The 24,137-nt window shown below is 42.4% G+C and overlaps 1 protein-coding gene across 2 annotated transcripts in view; it reads right to left on the reverse strand.

The window, feature by feature from the left end:
* CDK19 (cyclin dependent kinase 19) overlaps positions 1–20,534 on the reverse strand; it is a 228,182-nt gene extending 207,648 nt beyond the window's left edge. The window contains exon 1 of one of the 2 annotated variants that reach the window (XM_074948241.1): positions 20,193–20,534. In XM_074948241.1, the coding sequence (XP_074804342.1) occupies positions 20,193–20,320 (128 nt within the window). In that variant the 5' untranslated portion in view covers positions 20,321–20,534. The remainder of the gene's footprint in view (positions 1–20,192) is intronic. The other variant, XM_074948242.1, reaches the window with a different exon arrangement.
* Between the last annotated feature and the right edge of the window lie 3,603 nt (positions 20,535–24,137).

The following is a 24,137-nucleotide window of genomic DNA, read 5'->3' on the forward strand; positions in this document are numbered from 1 at the left end:
ATCACAACCAAGTGTTTAAAAAGAGTTTTATTCCACTGATGAGGAAGATTTCCAGTGGAACATATGCACGTGCTTCTAGTCCTGGAAGGGCCCTTAAAGATCAGACTTGAAATGTGACATTTATATATGGAAAGCTTTTAAATCATACCTAGAAGTGCTTAAAGTTTGTTTCAAATGTATCTCTCCCACACAGACTTGAGTAACTAAAGCATCTAGCTTCACTGGTGGAAGGACACAATCTCAATTTGTTTTAAAAATACTAAATTTTTAAAATAGATAATCTGTAAAATTAATTACATTATAGTTAAGGTTACCCAACTTTCCACTTATGACCTTGTTTTCGGTTGCTTATAACTTAGACAAATTTTAACCATTTGGGCTCCAGTTTTCCATGTTTCCCTTGAGCTGAATTTTTTGGAAAAGTTTCTGTAAAAACAATTTAGCCATTTCAGAGAATAAGGTTAGGGGAAAACACATTTGTTTTGCCAATGTTAAATTCTTACAATCATTTAGTTGATAAACCAGCATCTCTATACTTCGAAACAGCCTAAGGAGCAAAATACCTTTTGCTGCCCCAGTGAAAATCCACCCAAGTTCATGCAAATGGTAACTTTCGTAGGCTTAGTGAACATTTGTTAGAGGTTGGTAGCAAAATTCTTCCAACCTTCTGACCTCAATGAGCATGCTCCCCCTCAGAACTTGCTAAGCATGCTCCAGCACAGGTCTTCGCAGGACTTTTCCTACAATTGCTCATCCTGGTTGCAGGGGCTGTTATGGCACCAAGACTGGGTGTCAGGCAGCATGAAGGAGAAGATGAAAGCTGCCTGAGACATGAATGCAGAGGGTTGAGGAGCAGAGTGGGAATGAGGAACAAAAGGGAAAGGGCGTACAGGACAATTTGGGGCAGACAAGTACCTACGAGGGTTGAGGCAGGGAAAACAGAGAAAGGGGAGAGTGGCAAAACATCTGTAACTACAGCAGACTCCTCTCCAGAACCCTGAGTAGAACCCAGAACTCCCAACATCCTCAATAGGAGGGACATCATCCATTATCTGAATATCTGTAAGACTACTAGAGAATGGTCACATTCCCTTCTAGTGGCTGGTCCATACAGAGAATAACAGCCTACTACCACCACAAATTATTCCATTAGCTCAAGTGGTAGAGGGCTATACTATGGTTCTAAAGGTTTCAACCCCACTGACAAACCAGTGGATGGGTGCCTGTTCAGGCTGCCCCCTTTCTAGGTTTTCCCAGGATCATCCTTTTTTCTGAGGCAGCTGGCCAGGGAAATCTGTAAGGGTGATAAGTACAAACTGCCAGATGACCATTTTTAGGGGCTCAGGATAATCCTGTGCGTCCGAGTTTTTTGCACCTTGGACCTGACAACCTAGTGTCCGAATGGTTCCAAAAGATGGAATGTTGTTTTTCCCCCTTATCTGCTTTTTCAAAATCCTAAAAAGTTACATACAAAAGAATACATTAAAAGACCATCAAAGCTGCAAAGTAAAGCACCAAAGTTGGGAATGTTGTTATTAAGGTTGCCTACACAACCTTAATTTGCAGCCCCTTGTGCATATGCATTGTAACAGTCTTTAATTACATCATTCCATGCTATTTTTTTCCCCACAGGACCCCTAGCTCATTCAGTACACAGGATGGATGGTGCTCATGGAATGACTCAGGGCTGTGTACTAAAAGAGGCTACTCATGCATTGCAGGAGTTAATAAGTGTATATTGAATGAGGTGGGGGGGCTACAGAGAGAGAGAGTTTAAGAAGCAAGGAAAATCTATAAAAAATGTAGTCTTTTTTGACAACTGTAGTTTAGTTGTAATGAGGATGCTTACTAATGCTCTAGCCTATTTTGTAAAAGTGAAGAACTTGCTCAAGACTTAGGCTAGATGGTATCATCGTGGCAGTACATGATACAACCAGTGACTGGCTAACACCAGGTGCTGAGTGGCGGCGAAGTAACTGGCAAGCTTCAGAAATGCCCATGCCTTCACGAGGATTGGCACCTGAGTAGGCAAATGGAATCTTCAATGGAGAAAATACCATCAAAAGGCAGAAGAATTAAATCATAATTTAACCAATAGCAGCCACAAACCGGAGAGAAAGCAGCAGGAAACTATCCTCTGTTAAAGTGAATCACATGTAGCACAAGATGGTGAGACCCTCCAGGCCAGAAGGCACAACAAACCATACTGGATAGGAGGTGCCAGCAATTAAAAGGACAGGTTGTGGTTATGAGTGACTTGAACAGTAACTAAAACACCATGAGAAAATTGGGGACTTAAATAGGAATGTTAGCGCAGTAAGTTCAGCAGGATGTAATGGGAAACAATGGTTTGGGTTCACAAAATGAGAGAGGAAGACTTTTAGTTGAATTCTGCTGCTCTAATCACCCGGTCATTGCAAACATCTTCATCCAAAAACCTGGATGTTTCTATATGTGGAAGTCACTGGATAGTGTGACAAAGAACCAGACAGGCCATATAATAATATAGCAATGCTTGTGATCAAGAGTCCAATGGACAGTCTTCCGAGTGCAGACTGTGGGTCACATCATAGGCTGTTAGCCTCAAGCACAAAATTAAAACTTAACATGATACAACATTCGACAAGTCCACTGCATCTGGATTTGTCCAGAATCAATTAAGTTATATAACTTCTGTCCAGAATGGGTTTTAGGCATTGGCATAGATGAAAGAGAACCCCAGCAAACTTTAGAATAAAATGAAAATTATTATGCTCAAAACCACCAAAGCACACACTCCGAAAAGTCAGCATAGGATTTAACTATGGTTAACTGAGGTGTTTGAGCTTGAGGAAAATGACAGTGAAATAAAGGCTTGGGAGGCAGAAGAATGTAGAAGAGAATATAAGTAACTGAGTAGACAGATTCAAAGCAGACTAGATAAGACAAGAGCGAATATACAAGAGAAAAATGTTTGGAACCTGAGAAATATAATGAGTGTAATACAGAAGTATGTTCACAGTAGTCAGACTTCTTACTGAAAGGTTTTACCCACAATCAAACGTAATAAAAGTTCACGATTGCAGAGTCCTCACTGAGGGTGGTGATAGTAAACGCAGGGGGAGAGATTACTGAACTAATCTTGATACCTGAAGATGACAGATGAGAGAGTACAGAGCCAAAAGCCCTAAATCCTGTGAATGAAAGTGGTAAATGCTATTATGAAAATGAAGCCTGAGAAAGCATGAGGGATAGATCACAAAACTGTTCTTATATGGAAATTTTGTAAGGACGTATGGATGACTAGAAATTGGCGAGAGGACTGGATGAAGGGAATTTTTCTGCCGTTATCAAAGAAGAGAAACATAATAGAGTGTGGTAACTATTATATCATTTCCCCGATATCTCATGAAAGCAAAGTTATGCTCTACATAATCCAGGACTGCATGAAATGAAGGACAGAAGCAGAACTATCACCACAACAAGCTGGTTTCAGAGAGGGCTGAGGCACATGTCACCAAGTCACATCACCGAAAAGTGTGGAGAGTACAATCATGCATTGATCACATGCTTCACTGATTAATGGACAAACTGTAGAAGCAGTCGATGAATTTAATTATCTGGGATCATATACATACAACCCCAAGGAGGCTGTTCCCAAGAAATTGGAAGACTACTAGGGATGGCTCAGTCAGCTATGGCCACCTTTAAGAAAGTGTGGAAAAAACTTGGCATCTCAAAATGTATGAAGGTGCAGCTGGTGAAAATCCTATTTTTTTCCATAGCAATTTAAAGATGTGAATCATGGAAAGTTAACGCTGCTGACAAGAAAAGAATTGGAGCTTTTGAAATGTGGTGATGGCCAAGACACGTATCTCCCGGATGGGGGGTGGGGGGAGGGGAGGGCAAATGCCCATGTTAGAAATATTACTGGAGAGAAGCAGACCTTGATGTCAGAAATCAAATGCAAAACTTATGTACTTTAGTCACATGAGGCACAGAGATGGAAATAACCCTAAGAAAGTCATTATGGAAGAAATGGTGGAGGATCATCATAGTAGGGGATGACCTATGATGAGATGGATGGATGGTGTGCAGCAGATTACCTACTGAGTGCTCGAAGTTACCCTTCACGAACCATCACTTTAGATAATTCTCATATGTTTCAGAGTAACAGCCGTGTTAGTCTGTATTCGCAAAAAGAAAAGGAGTACTTGTGGCACCTTAGAGACTAACCAATTTATTTGAGCATGAGCTTTCGTGAGCTACAGCTCACTTCATCGGATGCATACTGTGGAAGCTGCAGAAGACATTATATACACACAGAGACCATGAAACAATACCTCCTCCCACCCCACTCTCCTCCTGGTAATAGCTTATCTAAAGTGATCATCAAGTTGGGCCATTTCCAGCACAAATCCAGGTTTTCTCACCCTCCGCCCCCCCCCACACAAACTCACTCTCCTGCTGGTAATAGCCCATCCAAAGTGACCACTCTCTTCACAATGTGTATGATAATCAAGGTGGGCCATTTCCTGCACAAATCCAGGTTTTCTCACCCCCTCACCCCCCTCCAAAAACCACACACACAAACTCACTCTCGTTCTGGTTAAACTTGGATTTATGCTGGAAATGGCCCACCTTGATTGTCATGCACATTGTGGGGAGAGTGGTCAGTTTGGATGAGCTATTGCCAGCAGGAGAGTGAGTTTCTGTGTGTGTTTGGGGGGGGGGGGTGAGAAAACCTGGATTTGTGCTGGAAATGGCCCACCTTGATTATCATGCACATTGTAGGGAGAGTGGTTACTTTGGATGAGCTATTACCAGCAGGAGAGTGAGTTTGTGTGTGTGTCTTTTTTGGAAAAAAAGGGGGGTGGGGGTGAGAAAACCTGGATTTGTGCTGGAAATGGCCCACCTTGATTTTCATGCACGTTGTAAGGAGAGTGGTCACTTTGGATAGGCTATTACCAGCAGGAGAGTGAGTTTGTGTGTGTGGTTTTTGGAGGGGGGTGAGAGAACCTGGATTTGTGCAGGAAATGGCCCACCTTGATTATCATACACATTGTGAAGAGAGTGGTCACTTTGGATGGGCTATTACCAGCAGGAGAGTGAGTTTGTGTGGGGGGGGGGCGGAGGGTGAGAAAACCTGGATTTGTGCTGGAAATGGCCCAACTTGATGATCACTTTAGATAAGCTATTACCAGCAGGAGAGTGGGGTGGGAGGAGGTATTGTTTCATGGTCTCTGTGTGTATATAATGTCTTCTGCAGCTTCCACAGTATGCATCCGATGAAGTGAGCTGTAGCTCACGAAAGCTCATGCTCAAATAAATTGGTTAGTCTCTAAGGTGCCACAAGTACTCCTTTTCTTTTCTCATATGTTGTCACTTTATGTCATATTCAGACGTAAACAAATGGATTTTCTTAGTTTACTTTAAGAACTTGCTAACATGTGACCTCATTACAGCTCTCATCTATGTATTGGCCTGAGAGTTGTGAGACGCTGCTCATTGGTGTTGATTAGCTAAATGCAGATTCATTAATTAATAGTTCAATCACACTTGCTTCTTGAACTCTCTCTTCTGCGTGTTACTGAACACCAAACTTCTTTACTATGCTTCAGAATTAGCAGAATCAAGATGTTTATAAGATTAAGAATGTTTTTCCAAACTGTAGTCTGATAAGGTGTTCAAACATTTTATATCACTTCATCACACTGACAAGAACAGGTAGTTAATAGTTGATTGAGCAAGTTTAAAAAGGAACAGATTAATTCCTTTTATAAATTTAGCTTGTCTGATGGATTTGCCCTCAAAAAAGCTAACAACATTTCATAAATAAACACAGTAGGAGTTAGACTGTTAGTTTAAAATGATATTTAAGAAAGGGAACAAGCTTCTAGCCAAAATACAGAACTATGCTCATTAATATTCATGTATATTTTTATACAAAGTTAGGCACTAGACCAGGGTGGGCAAACTACAGCCTAGGGGCCGCATCCAGCTCATCAGAACTCTCCTCCAGCCCAGGATCACCTTCCTCCGTTCAGTCTTTGTCCTCCAGTTGTGCTTCCAGGTGTTGAGTTGTGGGGGGAGTGAGGCCAAGTGATTATGTCACTTCCCCTCTTTTATAGTTTCTTCCAGCTTGCTGGAACGATCCTTTGCTATGACGCGTGTCAAGCAGTCTCCATTGCCTATGTGTTATCTGTGAGAAGTATACAGTTCCTGGGATAATCCTTAGGAGCATGGAGTCCCTTTAATGGGCCATCAGCACTTCTGGCTCCTCCACAGTTGCATCTGATAGGCTGGTTGTGGGTGTTCACAACCTCACAACATATTTCAGTAACACACACATAGCAAAACTTCGTAACTTTACATACAATGATAGCACATACAATCCAACAGGATATTAATGTTTAACAGGTTAAGACTTTTAAAATGATACCTCACAAGGTATATTTTGGACAAAACATGTCATAATTATATGACAGTGGTGAATATGGGGATTCCAGGGTGCTGTTTTGAAGCACAGAGTGCCACAGTGAGATGCAGGTCTTCACCCAGGAGAGGTGACAGCTGGGAAACAGAAACTTTTAAGGGGGTGCCCTTGAGGGACCAAAGAGGGGGAAATACAGGTGCAGTTATCCTGAAACTGTGACAGAGAGTACTATTCAGCAGCAGCCAAGCTACATACTTGTTACCATAAGTAGACATAGAAACAAGATTTGACAGTAAACAGGTATACGATTTTTAGAGCATATTCTTGTCTGGAGTTTTACTTGAAGCAAGGAATGGGTCAAGAAGTTATCCAAGGTTTCAAAAAAAAAAAAAATAGTAAACCAGAACTATCCAGAATTTCCCTTACATGTGTAGTTCTCATTCTAGATAACAATAATCCCTGCCCTCCAGAATACATAAAAAATAACCTCACTTTATTAAATACAAGTATTTGGGTGTGGAAAACTGCCAAACATGGACGGTATTATACCTCTCTATTTGGGAAAGAAAACCCCAATTTACTTCCCAACAATATTGAATATTTTTCTATAAGGATTTTCAAAAGGTATTGATTGTACAATGGATAATTATTTCCCTTGATATTCTACTTCTTTGAGGAACTCTCAGGATTCTCAGTCTGATCTCAACCCTCTAGAAGTTGTCTGATTGGACTTGGGCAACAGAGAGAATTCTGCAAGATTATATCTTCAAAGAAACAGAACTACAAAGCAAGTAGTTTTTCCTCCTTTAAAGATATCATCACAAGCATCTCAGTCGGGGAGAATAGAGTAGCTCAAGAGATGCCCCATCTAATAAGGAGAGCAATAATACGCACTGCATCACGCACAGTTGAAAATACAAGCTATTCTAAACAACCCACCAGATTTTTTTCAAATAAAGGTTGAGAGGAGTCTGGTGCCTCCAAATATGATGCATTAAATAGACCTTCAAGGTTATATGTCTCCATAATTAAAAAATTGGAGAAGTTGAACAGGGGACACTAAGAGAAACAAAGACTCTCAGGAGTCTGGACCTCTCTGTTCTCAAAGGCAGGTCATGGAAAGTCTGAGACATCAAATCAGGGCTTCACCCCTAAATACATGCAATTTTACTTTGGGAATGTATGTAGGCCCATGGGAGCCACGTAGCTACCAGCAACTGGTCATGATTAAAATATCTGAGGTTTCAAGTAAAACCTACCCTCCCTCTAATAAGGCTCATATTATCTAGGTCAAATTACTAGAAGATTGAAACAGACCGTAATGTTCAAGGAATGGGTGTCAAGAAGTATTTGGACTACCTATAGTTTGTCAGATTGGGACCTGCAGCCAGAAAACCACACTTGGTTTGCTTATTTATGGAGTGATCCAGGGGCACTAGTGAAGGCTGGGAAGGAATAATATGTGAGACATAGGGAGAGGGGATATCGCAAAGAGCAGAGAGGGAATTCTAGGATGTTCACTAGATGAGGCAGTATAGAGAAAAACTGGTAACTCCACTTCCTCCTATGCTTGGATGACTATTTCAAACAATTGTGCCAGCAAATGACTGGTACCAAATTTGTCAGGACTAAGTAATGATTGAGCCTTAATCAATATGAAAGGCTACAGGACATTACTTAATCCCTGACAATCCACTGAAGCACTAGTTTGGGTCACAAGGTGCATTTCAATTTTGGGGCAGGAGGGAATTATTCTCAGAGCTGCAAAATTCTCTAATATAGACAAGATCTTTGCCATGTGGTGACACCATTCTTTCTCTCATTTATCCTGCAGGAGCTCCTCCAGCTACTGCTGCTGCTCAGTGTCCTGTTGCTACAAAATCATTTCTTCTGAGCCACTGCTGGGTTCCCTCCTGGTCATCACCAGGTATCAGACCAATTCAAGAGTGGGACTTCACACCTGAGAGTCTCATGGCACTAGCACCAAAAAGCCCAATGGTTTCTCCATTTCAAAGAGATACTTGCAAGATTGTTCTTACTAAGCAGATTATGATCCCATCCTTCCCTAAAAGTTCAAGTGAAGTTTACAAGCAGTTATCCTGGATACTGACTGAATCCAAGATGAAAAGTGAACAATAACTGACAACTCAGGCATACTGAACATGGTGGAATCAGAAATAATTGCATTGCAAAAGATCTTAATATGACTTCTTGCATCAAGGAGCCCAGAAACTGCATTATTTACACTGAAACTAGCACTGACAGTTTGGGGAATTTATGTAAATTTATGAATTCCATGTGAATTAATGAACCCTATTGCTGACTATGACCTTCTGTGTGTATTAAAATCTTCTGCATATGGCAGAAAATAGACAATGTCTAAGAAACTGAAATAGGAACATCAAGGACTATCAACAATTGAATAGCCTTGCCCTAGCAGAACAATGGAGGCTACCAACCAAGACTATTGACTGGTTAATGATTTATTAGCTGAAATAACCATCTATGCCACAAGCCTGTAAGAGGGAAAGGGGAGCTAACTCTTGTACATTTCTATGAGGAAAGCGTGTATAGTTAAGACATTCTTTTGCAAAGTCTGCATGTTCCTTGCTTTAACTGTCAAGTAGCCTGATAAGTTAAATCATAAACTAGAGCACTCAGGAGGGTGATGCTCTGGGGAGGGCATGCTTACACTATTGGGAGACTTGGGGGTCTTGTGGTCTTAAGCAACTAGGCACTGATCTTGTGGCTTAGAAGAACTGGGCCCCACATCCTAAGAATGGGTACTAGGCAGGAGTCTGTAGCCCCAGGAGTGTGCCTGTCTTGTAGTCTGGCCTCAGATGCTACTCAGATTCAGGAGGCGTGAAGCATGCAGGATCCTAAGCTTGGTTCCAAAACAGCAGCCTGGTGTCGGATGACAAGAAGAACTCAGCCAGGGCTGTAACTTTCATTCATTCTTCTAGAAAAATAAGAGCTTTTATTCAAGAACATCATGGTAAGGACTTTTGAAATGCAGTTACAGTACCCCTGATTGCAGCATATTCAGTTTGCGTTGCATAGCACAGCCGACTGAACAGGTATAAAAATAATTCCCTAGTCTGGTCTAAAGTCTATCTAATACACAATTAATGCAGGTCATCATGCACGGTAACATGCCATTATTAGTCTCCAATATTAGCTAAAACTATTCTGTTTACATGAACTACTCATTCAGAGTAAGTGCTATATTCTAAATACCAACACTCAGAGTAATATTTTTAGCCTATTACACTAGCATTCTGGACAACAGAACACTAGAATCATATCAACATTGTGCTTTGCAGTATTCTGATTATTCACCATTGAAGCCAAATTATTGCATACAGAACATGTAAGCTGATCTGAGCTCCTTGTTCTCTGCCTGCACAAGTTAAGCAAAGGGTACTATTTTAGGAAATTCACCTACATTGCTCTTTTTATGGGCAGTATTTTGGATGTTAAAGTTTAGAACAAAGTACTTGGAATTAAGCAAGTTGGTCGGCTTAAAAGCTGAGGAACTAAGATCTCTTATAAAAGTGTATCTGTATTTCCAGATGATGAGCTGTAGATCCACTTTCAGAACTCAATTTTTGCTTTGTCTGTCAAGCTATGCAACCTGTCAGAGCAGTATGAAAAGGGAGAATGTGAGAAAGGGAGCGACCATATTAAGGTAGATAACTAAGCATGCTACAGCTAGAAATTATTATTGATGTATGCAATTGAAGCATCACTATCATGCACTGTCAAAAGACTATGATACTATACATGTGCAGTACACTATTTAAAATACTTTTACCTTCATTCCTAAATGCCCAGATGAAAAACTACATTAAGATGGAGTTAAGGTTAAGAATATATATTACTATTTAGGATAAAAATACTGGAGAATATGTTGCAATTATCCCAAATTATATAACAATCATATAACTGCTTGTTGTCCCATAATAGATTAAACTGATTTTTAAAAACATTAAAACTTTTCTCCCATTGTTTCCCTATGGGGAAGAGTTAAAGTTGCTCGGGTGTGGATTTTCACACCCCTGAGCAATGTAGTTATACTGATACAAGTCTGTAGTGAAGACCTTGCTTGTGAAATTTTTGCCTACTATTTTTAGAAACACAAAGTTTATTTCTCTAATCTTTTTAAATCTTTAGTTTTCAATTTATTTACTTTTAATTTAACAACACTTTATAGATACTCAACTTCACCATTCGGCCCTGGGATATTTCACACACCAATATGAGAGAAAAGTTAAAAAAAAAAAAAAAAAGATGACATCTTAATACCACAAGAGTTAGGATAGGGACTTACCTAAAATTACTATAAATTTTAAAAATGTATTAGATTGCCACTAATAGTACCCTTTTAACCTATCAGAGATAGGGATACAACCAGAAGTAAATTTATAAGGCAGGCTTAGGGTTTGTCTACACTACAGAATTAGATTGACTTAATTTAGGTCAACCTAGAGCCAAGGGAGCTGTTGGTATCCACACTACCCTCCTTCTGTTTGCTAATTCTTTTGTGAAAACAACTGTCCTGAAGTGGATTCAGCATTCTTTCAGTCAAATACATCACTATTTGAAACAATCTTTTCAGGTCAATTACTACTTTGTTTCATCCAAGGCGAAACCTGAGATGTTAAAAAATGCTGGTTTTGTTTCAATTCCTGAATGCCAGCAAGCAAGGTCAAGAGAAGATACATCTTTGGGAAGTAGAAAACAAAGTTTACAATTGTTTTTTCTTTACATGATTCATTTTCCCATTCAGTGTTTGAGTTATAATTGAGGGAGGAGGGGAGTGTGGAAATAAAGGAGAGGTTATGGAAAGACTATTCAGCTCCTGACAACCCCCATTCAGTCTTGCTTCTCAAACACCTTTCCTGATATTCAGTTGTCACCGGTTTAAAACTTAACACAGCAAAAATGAACTAATTTTTCCTCCCAAACACTCTTTTCTTTCTCCCCTCTCTAACATCCACTGTCCTCCTTGTGCAAGGGGATGGTAACTTATCCATTCCTTGTGGGCCCCCCTTCTCTCTCTTCAGTAAGTCAATCACTAAATCTTGCCAGTTTTTCTTCAATAGGTTATGAAAATTGGTCCTCTTATGCAATCAGTCCAGTTTTCTCTACTCCCATGACAAAAACCCTTAACTGTTTCTTATCTTGTCTCCTACTCTTGTCACCTAGATTTATCTGGTTTCCCCTTCAAATCCTACAAGTACATCACCACCTTTGTAGTGGCACTGGATGCAGTGGAAAATGATATATAATGGTGTGGTATTTGCATAGCTTATATATATTTATTATATATATATATATTTGCTTATAAATATATTATATATTATTTATTTATATATATATAAATATATACATATAGAGCCCAGAGCACCTCACATCTTTAAGAGGTCTCAGACGTTGAAGAAGGGGGAGGCATGATACATCCCTAAAAAACTCTGCACATGAGAGCCTTAAGGAAAGAGCAGCAAGTATCCATCACCATTCACTTTGTCCTATTGGAAAGTAGAGCCACTTCATCATCTCCAGCTATGTCATGTCATTTCATTCACAGTTATCAATCATGACAACACTAACTACATAATTCTTATTTCATGATTTTTCAGTGTGTTTTGCAACTAGCAAGTTGTACAGATTCATTTAATTTGTATGTGTTGCTTGTTATGGGGGTATATGGAGGGTTTTTTTCTTTTTAATTACACAAATTATAGTGACAAATTTTCAGGTTCTGCTTCAAGCTAAGAAACCAACAGTAGTGCTCTACACTTACCATGCCAAGTCAACTAATATACTTCATGCAGCAACACAAGAAATTTTACTATGATAAAGTACGTGGCACTGCACATTCAACACGTCAGAAGACAAGCAGCACAAGCCATTGAGTAGGACGTATGTGGGTGAATTGAGCAGTCTGACAATTCCCAGCTCTTCTGTAACTTGTGGTATGACTTTAGAGAAGTCTAGGGTTGCCAGGTGTCCAGTTTTTGACCGGAACACCCACTCGAAAAGGGACCTTGACAACTCCAGTCAGCACTGCTGACCCAGCCATTAAAACAGCCATTTAGTGCAGCGAGGCTAAGGCAGACTCCCTGCTTGCCTTGGTGCCGTAGAGCTCCCGGAAGCAACCAGCATGTCCCTGCAGCTCCAAGGTGCAAGTGCGATCAGGGAAGTTCCACACACTGCCCCCACCCTGAGTGCCACCCCCGCAGCTGCCATTGGCTGGAAACTGGATTATTCCTATAAATAATGGGGAACAGATGCCCGAAATCATCTCTCCCTTCATCTCTACTCATGGCATTGACAACAATTAAAGGACAAAGGAGGCATCACTGGACTGGGGAGGGATCCTGGAAGAAAGGAATTCCACCAGTAAGACTGCTCGAATGTACAGTAAGTCACTTAAAGTCGTCCTGATTGACGTTGTTTCGTTGTTACGTTGCTGATCAATTAGGGAACGTGCTCATTTAAAGTTGTGCAATGCTCCCTTATAAGGTCGTTTGGCAGCCACCTGCTTTGTCCACTGCTTGCAGGGAGAACAGCCCGTTGGAGCTAGCTGGTGGGGGCTTGGAACCAAGGTGGACCAGCAGCCCCCCATCAGCTCCCCGTTCCCCTAAGTTCCCTGTGGGGCAGCCGCCCAGCAGGCTATCAATTGTTGGCAGTTCAGCTTTCTCTCCCCCCACTGCCATGTGCTGCTCCTGCCTCTGCCTTGGAGCTGCTCCCGGGAGCCTCCTGCTTGCTATGCAGGGGCGGGGGGGAAGAGAAGGGGGTTAATGTCAGGGTTTCCCCCTCCCCCTGCTCCTCCACCCCATCTCCATGGGGCGGGGGGACATGACAGGGCTCAGGAGGGAGGGAGCTTCCTGGCAGCAGCAGCTGCTATCTCAACTTGCTCATCTACTTAAAAAGACAGTTTACTTAGAGTGGGGTCAGCGTACACCAAGAGGCAATGCACATCTCTCTCTCACACAGGGTGTGTGCCTCTGTCTCTGTCTGCCATGCTGTCTCCCCTCCCTCCATTTGTGCTGCCTTGTAGAGTGTGAGGCTACATTAACAACGAGTTAACCCTTGAGGGCTCAGCCAAAAGCTAGTTCATCATTTAGCAGTAAGGCATTCCCTGGGAAATATCTCACCCTTTGACTTCACCACCTCAACCAAGCTTCACAATCATCATAGCTGTGTACAGTATTAAATTGTTTGTTTAAAATTTATACTGTGTGTGTGTGTGTGTGTATATATATATAGTTTTGTCTGGTGAAAAAAATTTCCCTCAAACCCAAACACCCCCCACCCCCATTTACATTAATTCTTGTGGAGAAATTGGATTCGCTTAACATCGTTTCGCTTAAAGTCGCATTTTTCAGGAACATAACTACAACTTTAAGCGAGGAATTACCGTAGTGAGAGATTTTTGCTTTGAATTCACTTAGCTTGTTAGGTTAGGCGTTAGTCGAGTTCTACCTTTTATTTCTTTGTAACCAATTCTGACTTTTATGCCTCTTTGTTTGTAATCAGTTAAAATCTATCTTCTTATAGTTAATAAACTTGTTTCATTGTTTTATCTAAACCAGTGTGCTTGAACTGAAGTGTTTGGGAAACTCCATTGAACATAACAGGATTTATGCATATCATTTTCTATTAAAAAAAATGATAGACTTTATAGGAGCTTGTATTGTCCAGGAGAGGGCTGAGCAGTATATGATACACATTTCTGAGGGAAGTCTGGGTCTGCAAATTTGCTGGTGTTCCTTTGCAGTGTAATTCAAGGGTGGCTGGCTGTAGCACCCTGGCGGTATAGCTGGGAGTAATTTGCAAGCTGAAGCGACAGTGAGATCAGGTCAGGAGCGGTCGCTGTCTCAGCAAAGCTGTGTAAAAGGCACCCCAGGTTGGAGAACGGCTGTTCACCAGTACAGATTGTACCCTGGGGATTCTCACAACCAGACATTAGGAGTCCCAAGCCCCTTTTCCCCAACTTCCTCAGGGGATGCCGCCCAAAAAAATCTGTTCCAACTCCTGTTTACCCTTGAACCATCCTTCTTCTGTAATGAGTATGGGCATGGGCCACCTGTTGCTGGTCTGAGATAGAACATGTTGCTACTGCAGTGCACAGGATATAAATCCCACCCCACCCAAGGCACATGTAAGGCTAGGATTTCCCCACACCTGGACCTGCCACTTCCCTTTGCACCATCCACTTTGTTCAGTGGAGTTCCCCTTCCCTCTCCTCACAATTCCTTAAGGAAACTCCTCCTTCTGTAGCCAGACAAGAGGACTCTACATCTAGTTGCAGTGAGTACATTCTCTCTATGAAGATATTTTAGTTAGTTTTGTCCATAAATCAGTCACTCCAGTCCCTTAGTCATTTTGGCTGCTGTTCAAATTACTTTTGATCATCTGACAACATCTCTAGTACTGCGGTACCTTAAAACTGTACAACAAATTCCTGTTGTGGACTCTCTGACTAGTACCATACAGAAAGGGTCAACGATCACCTCCATACTCCACAAAGTGAAGCTTCTGGATATGCAGCCCAGAAGTGATATTGGCATCCGGGTGAATTTGATTTAAATAATAATTTAAATCACTAGTCAGGAAGATTCAATTTAATCATGGATTTCTACATAAAAGTGCATTCTTGTTGGTTATTATAACCTTAATACATATTCTTCACAACTCAGAGATAGATGTAGGTTTCATTTTTAGAAGGTACACACTATACATTTTTCAAGTGATTTATTTTGAAAACTTTTCAGACTAGTTTTACAGCTCTATCAGAAAATGAATGATTGTTTGGTTGTTTCATTTACCAAAGCTAATTGAAGCAGATATTTATGAAGTCATTGGGAGGTGAACTATCTCCAGTTCAACAGGTTAATCATTAATATTTGGAGGATTTTCTTGTCATGCTGTATTAGGAGGAGAAATCACCAGACAGACATTTAAATTGTTGTGTTTAACTAAAACAACATTATGTATTCTGGATTTTTTTTCCTTCAAAAGCAAACATATATTTTAACAAAACAAGCATATGAATTTTTGAATTTTAGTTAATGAAGTTTTTTTAAATCAGGTTTGTTTTTATTAAAATTGTTTTAACTAAAATAGTTAAATGAAATATTTATAAAAAATTAAATTGACTGTCAGCCAGGTCAACATGAGAATCTTAAAATATTGGCTGTGCAGCTAACTCAGTCGTCTTCTCCTTCATTTTCCTGTTTGTTCATAATCTGGAAAAGAAAAACAAGCTTTCCTGCTCTTTCAGGTCCCAAACGATTTCTCAATTTGGAATGAATTAGTCCAAAAGAAGAAAATATTCTTTCTATACCAGCAGAAGAAGCTACTGCTGTTAAAAGTGAGATGATCACTTCAACAGTCTCTGAATCCAAGTGGTTAAGTGACTTCCACCAGTTCACTGGTGTGACTTTCTTTAAAACATCATCAGCAAACATATATTTCTTGAATGGTTCTTATTCCCAAACCTGGTCTCTTTTACGGCCTGCTGCCATTACAGGTTTTCCCTTCTAGTGAGAGAATGGTATGGTAGATCTCAAAGCAATGAAGGCTACACTCAGAAAGACTTCAAGACTACAGGAATACGCTGCTCAGTTTCACTTTTGTTTCTAATGCCTGTCACTCCCTTCTCACATTTATCTCCAGACTTCTTCTCCTTGTTCAGATCTATTCCGCCCCAACAACCTTCTATTCATTGTACTTTTTGAAACTTTGCACTTTTAGAGAGAGGTAAGGGATTGACTCTGTGTACACAAAATTAAAGAGGGACAATTGGGTTGAGGTTTGTTATTTCTCACCTCTATATATCATTTATTTATTTATTTAAAACATTTTTGCTGTTAACAAGCATGTTATCTCTGGAGACACAATTCCACAGTTTGAGAACTGCAAAACTAAGCATCTCTGATGGTATCTTCTAGACTGAGCACTGAGTCCTGTTGGGTAGATAGAAAAATAACCTAAATAATCTATACAGAAGCCCCTGGAACTCTATAAAATTGGGTCCCTAATCCATGAACTATTGGAACTCATTTACAAAACTTTTCTTAAACATTACATGACTATATTGTCTCATACTATAGAATTAGAATTTATAATCCCTATTCCATGATGAGATATCTTTGAGCTATAATGTATTTTAATTAAAACTATCTTTAGATAGGTTTTTTCCCTCAAAAAGCATTTTATCAAAAAAATCCGATTTTTTAATTATTTTTTTTAAATCATTGATTTTTATCCACCCTGATTGGCATTTTTGGCATCATTACTGTCCACTATCACCTTTAAGTCCTTTTCATCATCACCTCTTTACACTGGACACGAGAAAGAGGAACTGGAGTTTTTGGATCATTTCTCACACAGATGTATTAGCTACCATTGTTCGAAGTTCAGTCTCATTTTATTTCCTGCCAATATTTCTAACATTTTAATGACTCTAGGTACAAGTCCCTTATAATCTTTCCAACACCCATTTAAAGTATATGAACAATATCCCCATTTTACAAATGGAAAAACTGAAGGTGTACAATCAACTTTTAAGTTTAAGACAGAAAAATTATACTTCGGGGGGGCGGGGGGAACCAATTCTTACAAGTAACTCAAAGGATTATTATAACAAAGATTTTTTCAGTTTACCTGATGTGTTTGACAGCACTGTGAATATAGTCAGTTAAACTATTATTTCTTTTTGTTTCCAAAGATCTTTCACGCAGTAACAAGGATGAGAAGAGCCATAAAAAAGGAAAATGTAATTGTAAAATCACCAAAATTATCAGGGGAGCTCAGTGTCACCTGTAGTACCTGGAACTCCTTTAAATTCTCTTTTTGAAATTAACTAGACTTTATGCTGAAGGCTACAGCAGTCAGCTTTGGAGCTGGAATCAGATTTCCTGACTCCCAGTCGTGGACTTGGACCAGTCCTCAGTCTCTCAACTATTAGTCTAGCCTCAGTATTATACCCTACTAACTAAGACCACGTCTACCCTACCACTTACGTTGGCAAAACTTATGTCGCTCCACTCAGGGGTGTGAACAAAACACCAACACCACCCCATGCGACACGAGTTTCTCTGCTGTAAGTGGCAGTGTGCACAGCTCTATGTCAGTGGGAGAGCTTCTCCCACCGACACAGCTACCGCTGCTCGTTGGAGGTGGTTTGATTATGTTGACAGAAGAACTCTCTCCTAACGGCACAAAGCGCTACACGAGAGATCTTACAGTGGTGCAGCTGCATTGGTGCCACTGTAAGCTCTCTAGTGTAGACATAGCCTTAATGTGTCTTGCAAATTTAGATTACTCTAACAAGCTATTTACCTGTACCAGGAGATCACAGAGGAATGTGTTAAAACTGAACCCAATACGGATTGTCCTCCACAGCACTGCACTGGACAGAACTCTAACCACTGCGTTCACAGTCATTCCTTTGTAAAGTGATAATGGAATTTAAATGATAATCAGTTTGTATTTTTAACATCCTGTTGCTTTTCCAAAACTCCACTTGACTATACTGATGGAAGTCTACATAGAATTAGTCATCCGTGGAAAGATAAGAACTTACAAGTGTCTTTAAAAACTGAATGTGTACAGAGCAGCTCTGTAAATACACCCTTATACACACACACACACACCACACATAATAGTTTTGTTTAAAAAAAAAAACCCACTGAACACTATCCTATGTTCCTATAGGTCTGACTGATTTGAATGAGGTGTTTAGAATTATATTCTCCAGCAAATATTCATGCTGTCTGAAGTGTGCATCAACATTTGATTTTTTAAAACCTTAGATATAGCTAAGTTTTAATCACAGAATTGCAATACAATGAAATAAGATGAGCAAGGAATAGTAACAGCTAGCTAGGGCACTACAATCCCACCTGTGCAGCATGATAGGAAGGAGAGCAGCACGATAGGAAGGAGAGCAGCACATCTCATTCTGGGCCTAGCTATCAGCTAGTATGATCATAGAATATCAAGGTTGGAAGGGACCTCAAGAGGTCATCTAGTCCAACCCCCCTGCTCAAAGCAGGACCAATCCCCAACTAAATCATCCCAGCCAGGGCTTTGTCATACACATCTAACAATTACCAGACTTATTAGAAACTACAGCACAGTTCTACACAGTAGTGATTGGAAAAGTAGAAGCAAGCACAACAGGTCATTCTTTTGGATTTTAAAAATAATTTTGATGAAGCATTGGCACCTCCAGTGTTCAGGTAGCACACAATACCCTTAGGGGATTTTCCATACTTAAAAACCTCACACATTTAGTAGACATACTGAATTACCTCACTAGGACAACAAGAAAACCTAACTTTTTAGCACCACTTCACTCAATTTGTACTAGACTGTGCTATTAAATGTATCACAAAATGGATAAGGGACACTTACCACCACCACATTACTGAGCAGCTAACAAATTTCATATCCTTAACAATTCTGGGGTTGGGGATGAAAACATTTATTCAAAAACAAAATAAGATATTTGAAGCAACACTTGACAGAGACCTCCACTCAGCCCATACAGAACACACTGGCTAGCATCAATATACCCAGAATACTCTTTAATTTGGTTTATTTGTGTGGAACAGGGTTGTTTGTTAGCTTTGTCTTTTTTTTTTGCTAAAACACTCAGGGCCTGCTTGGGGCCCTGAACATAAGTGCTTAATTAGCACATTTATGAGCTATATGAAGCCCGGATATACCAGTCAGTGGAGTTGCACCTGCATCTCACCACCACCACCACCTCCACACAAAGTCATGTTTTGTAAATACGTTTTTTGAAAGCTGGATTTTCTACTTTAATACAAAGTTTACAAAACTTTTTCAAGAGTTAGGTTCTTTAGCCTATTTTTCCCTTTGCCTCACCATCCCTCATGACTTCAAGTGAAACAGTAAAGTTACTGGGTGGAGCATGGGGCGGAAAACTGCTGGTGCCCATCTTTTGCAGGGAGAAAGGGACACTCACACATACTTTACTACCAAGGCTACCACAGGTCATCCTCAAGCCCTTACCCCAGTCAGGACACCCTGACTCCCCCCACCCACATGCACAAGGGTTCTCCCCAATCTCCCTGATACTGCTCACCCACCAACACACACACTCCCCACTTTCACCCGGGGGGCTGTCCCCCTCCCACAACCAACCCCCATCTTCACCCCAGTATTGTCCCCTCCCTCCCACTGCCCCTCACCTTTACACCCTGGCTCTCTCCCTCCCACTGTCCCCCCCAAAGCCAACCCCACCTTCACACGCCCCTTGTCCTATGTCGTCCACACACACACACACACACACACACACACACACACACACACACACACACACACACACACACACACTCCCCCTTCGCACCCGGACTCGCCGCACAACTACCGATACCCCGCAAGCCGCGCTCCCCTGTATATGTGGGGCAGGCGGGGATTTCTGGGAATTCCCACTGGCGGGGGGGCACGGCAGCCAGCCCCGCCCAGCCCAGCCCCGCTGTCACCGCCAGCCCCTGCCCCCAGGGGCCACGGACAACCGCAGCCTCCCCCCGCCCGCCCCACGGCGCGAAGCTGCAGGGTCGAGATGGTGCCCCGGGAGCCTGCGGTCGAGCATCAGGGGCGGCGGGGGGGGGGGGGGGCACACCCAGGGACTCACGGCACCGCGGCCGCCCCCGGCTCCCCGCCGCCCCAGGAGAGCCGGGGGACCGAGCCAGGAGCCCCCGTCCCGTGCCAGCGCCGCCTCCCCTCTTACCCGTCCTTGCGCCGCGCTTTGTAGACGTGCCCATAGGTGCCTCTCCCCACTTTGCAGCCCTCGTACTCGAACAGATCCTCCACCCGCTCGCGCTCGGCCGCCAGCTTGGATTTGAACTCGTAGTCCATGGCTCACCCATGGGGGAGGGGGGCGCGGCGGGATCAGCGCCCCCAGCGCCGGGAACCCCCTCCCTGCACCATTTCCTTGTTTTGGGTTGCGGTGTGGTTTTTTTGTTTTTTGTTGTTGTTTTTTTTTTTTTTTTTTTTTTGCTCCCCTCCGCCGCCACCCGCTTCAACTGGGGCGGCTCGCAGCGTCGCGCGGAGCATTCTGGGACTGGTAGTACACCTGGCGGCAGGGGTCCGAGGGCCCCTGTCGGCAGGCGGCGGCGGGCGAACTACATTTCCCAGCATGTCCCTTAACACCCAGTCCCTGTCAGCGCCTGCGCTCTGGTCTCCCTGGGCTGTTGAGCGTTTCCGCGGGCGCTGGGAAGTTGCTGACTCTTCACTTTGCCCGGCTGAGGGGGGAGCAGCGGCTGCATGAGGTGGGGGTTCGTAGGGAGACCGTGCTCCATACCTGCGCCGCAGCTGCCGCCTCAGCCCTTTGGCTGGGGGCGGAGGGGAAGGACTCTGGTGCTGCCTGGAACTTGTTTATCTCGTGAGCTGCCACTCAAGCGGTGGCCCCGCCTTCCCCCTCATCGTTCTTCCCGATTGGCCAAGGCTAATCCCGCCCATTCGCTCCTTGGGCCACGGGCATAGGCGGGAATGGCTGTCCTGCTCGTCAGTCAGGGGCCTTGGAACGTGCTGCTGGGGCGGAGCTGCTGTGGACAGAGCGGCCGGGGCCGGGGCAGCGCGGAGCGGGAGCTGCCTTCCGTGTTGCACGGCTGCCCTCGGCCCGGCCTCGTGCCCCGCAGGGTGGCGTTGCCTGGGCGGGGCAGGTGACGGCTCGGAGCGGCTGTGGAGGGGATGGAGCTGGGGGTTCCATCTGTCCTTCCCCTGAGGGGTCAGAGGCGGAGAGAGCTGCCCCTCCCTGTGTAGCCCCCCCCCACACACACACACGCCCGTTTGCAGCAGAGCGGGGCGGATCTGTCACCCTCGGCCCCCGCTAAAGTGCGGGCAGAAGAGGCCCGGCCGGGTAACGCTTTGGTTTCCTTCCCGACCAGACCAAGAGGACAAGAGATCTGAAGGTGTCCACTAAATACTGCATTGCACGCTGACATTGCACTAGGGCAGAACCATGGCTTCAGGAAGTGTTGCAAAACCAAAGGTTTGCCTAGAACTCGCTTCACAGAGGTGAACCTATATTGCCGGCCAGGCCATGGCGGTGGGAGTGAGACACCATGTGCACTCCTGACTCACCATCGACCTGACAACATCCCCAAGAGGCTACTACGCTGTAAGAGGAATCATCCAGTCTTAAATCAGTCTTAAGCATGATTATCAAGAGAAGGATTACATCCTTTTGTTCTAGGCTTGGTGTACATTTAAGTTGGGTTGGAATAGCTACTTCAGTTAGAGGTGTGAAAAAACAACACCACTGATATCCATAGCTATGCTGACAAAAACCCCAGTGTAGGCACAGCTATGTTGACAGAAGATGATGTCTGTCGAAATAACCAGTTTTCAGAAGTGAGCTGTAGCTCACGAACGCTTATGCTCAAATAAATGTGTTAGTCTCTAAGGTGCCACAAGTACTCCTTTTTGCGAAATAACCAGTGTCATTCAGGCAAGTGATGTTCCTACAACAAATCTGTTGTTATAGGTTGCATCTACATTACAGGGCTATGCGAGCATAGTTATACCTAGGGCCCTACCAAATTTACAGCTGTAAAAAATGCATCACAGACTATGGAATCTGGTCTTCTGTGTGCTTTTACCCTATAAAATAAAGATTCCACAGGGGAGACAAGCATTACTTAAACTGGGGGTCCTGACCCAAAAGGTAGGGGATTGCAAGGTTATTGTAGGAGGATCGTGGTATTGCCACCCTTACTTCTGAACTGCCTTGAAAGCTGGGTGGCTGGAGAGTGGTAGCTGCTGGCAGGGGACCCAGCTCTGAAGGCAGCAGCACAGAAGTAACAGTAGCAATACCATACCATGCCATCCTTACTTTTGCACTGCTACTGGCACTGCCAGCAACAGCGCAGAAGTAAGGGTCGCAATACCATGATCCCCCTACAATAACCTTGTGACCCCCCCATACCCTTTTTTGTGTCAGGATCTCTATAATAACAACACCATGAAATTTCAGATTTAAATATCTGAAATCATGAAATTGACCAAAATGCAGGGTGAATTTGGTAGGGCCCTAATTATAGCGATACAGGCTACATAGGGTAGACATATGTCTCAAGCTGTTCTCAGAATTTTAGTGATATATGGTCACATATAACCTTTTTTTTTTTTTAAGGAGACCCCATTTTGGCTTTTTTTTTTTACTGAAAATCAGTGCCATAAGGACTTTGCTCTGTCAACAATGTAAACCTCTATTATCAATTCTCCCATTATGCATGGAAAAAACTCCCCATCAAATCCATAAAGCTACCACCTTATCCTCAACTCACTTCTGCCATGACACCTACAAAACACTGACAGGTGATGTTGGCTAGGCATGGCAGGTGGTAAACTCAGACTATTGGCTAATATGCAAAACATACTTGTTTTACTTTTACCTTGTCATCCCAGAAATATCCTTTGTTCAATGAATCTACTTGTTGCTGATTATTATAAACAAAGACTGAGTTCTCTGGGGAAGGCCTGTTTTCTTGTTACTCATGTAGCAAGGTATGGACCTGAATCTTGATGTGAGCTTTTTGGTGCTTTTGTAATGTCAGTGAATTCTAAACAATGTGAAAACATAACTTCATAACCAGGCCAATATCAGTCCTAAATATATTGGGCCTACAAAGGAGTCCTCAAACAGACATCGTGAAAACTAAGTGTTGAAGTTTTAGAGACTAAATTACTTTGAGCTCTCAAATATTTTAAATACTTTATTAATTTTTGAAATGTTGTTCTGCTTATTTTGAAGCTTCTCTCCCTTGTTTGGAGGCCTCCATGACTTAGTGTTTGGGGCTAAGGTAAGGAGAAGCAATTTGTCTTAATTGGAACCTCTAAATCGAATTTTATATAGTGGTTAGTGTTTGGATTCAAATCCTGCACCTGATTGGTACGGCAATCATAAAGGGCTATAAAAGTCATGACAAGAAGCTTGTATCTGAAGTGGCAAAGGGGGACCATAATTATTCTAACATGATCATTTTTTTTAGAAAGGTACATGAGTCAGCTTTGCTTCTGCCATAGCTCCAAGTACTTGTGAATCAGAATTGTCTGATAGCCTGCCTTCTCACTATGCAAGCTTCTCTAATGGTGGATGCTGTCCTCAGCAGGGATTTATTTGTAGATACCAATTAATGAAAATCCATAAGGCCTGATCTTGAGCTGCTACATTGCTGTCTTGCCCAGTGAGAGGTATCAATCCAATGTTAACCAATATAATTAAATAAAATTACATACTTCAGAAGTGTTAATAAAAGTGTTAATAAAAATAAAACCACTATAGAGTTACCCTCTGTGGTCAAAATAATGCTTCAGTATTTCCCATTTCTCACATTTTTCCCCATCCTAAACTTCTGTCATCTTCCTAACTAAGCAACTCCAACTTCTCCACCATAATTTATCTCCCATCTGAAATCCCAGCTGTCTTTTTTATCATCTTTGTTTCTCTTTTCAAACACTCCCCACCTCCTCCTGCCTCCACTTTTCTGACAGTACTTCACCAGTTTCTTCTGAGAAAAATTGACAAAAATGCAACAAGCCCTTCGCCTTTTCCTCACCTTCCCTTCCCCTCCTACAACTCATTTTTCCCTGTCACTGATACAGAAGTTTGTCTGCTCTTATCCTCTAGCATCTTCATTAACCGCATCCCACCTCCTGATCTCTGTTGCAC

Source organism: Natator depressus, chromosome 3 (genome assembly GCF_965152275.1).
Source record: "Natator depressus isolate rNatDep1 chromosome 3, rNatDep2.hap1, whole genome shotgun sequence".
NCBI classification, from domain to species: Eukaryota; Metazoa; Chordata; order Testudines; family Cheloniidae; genus Natator; species Natator depressus.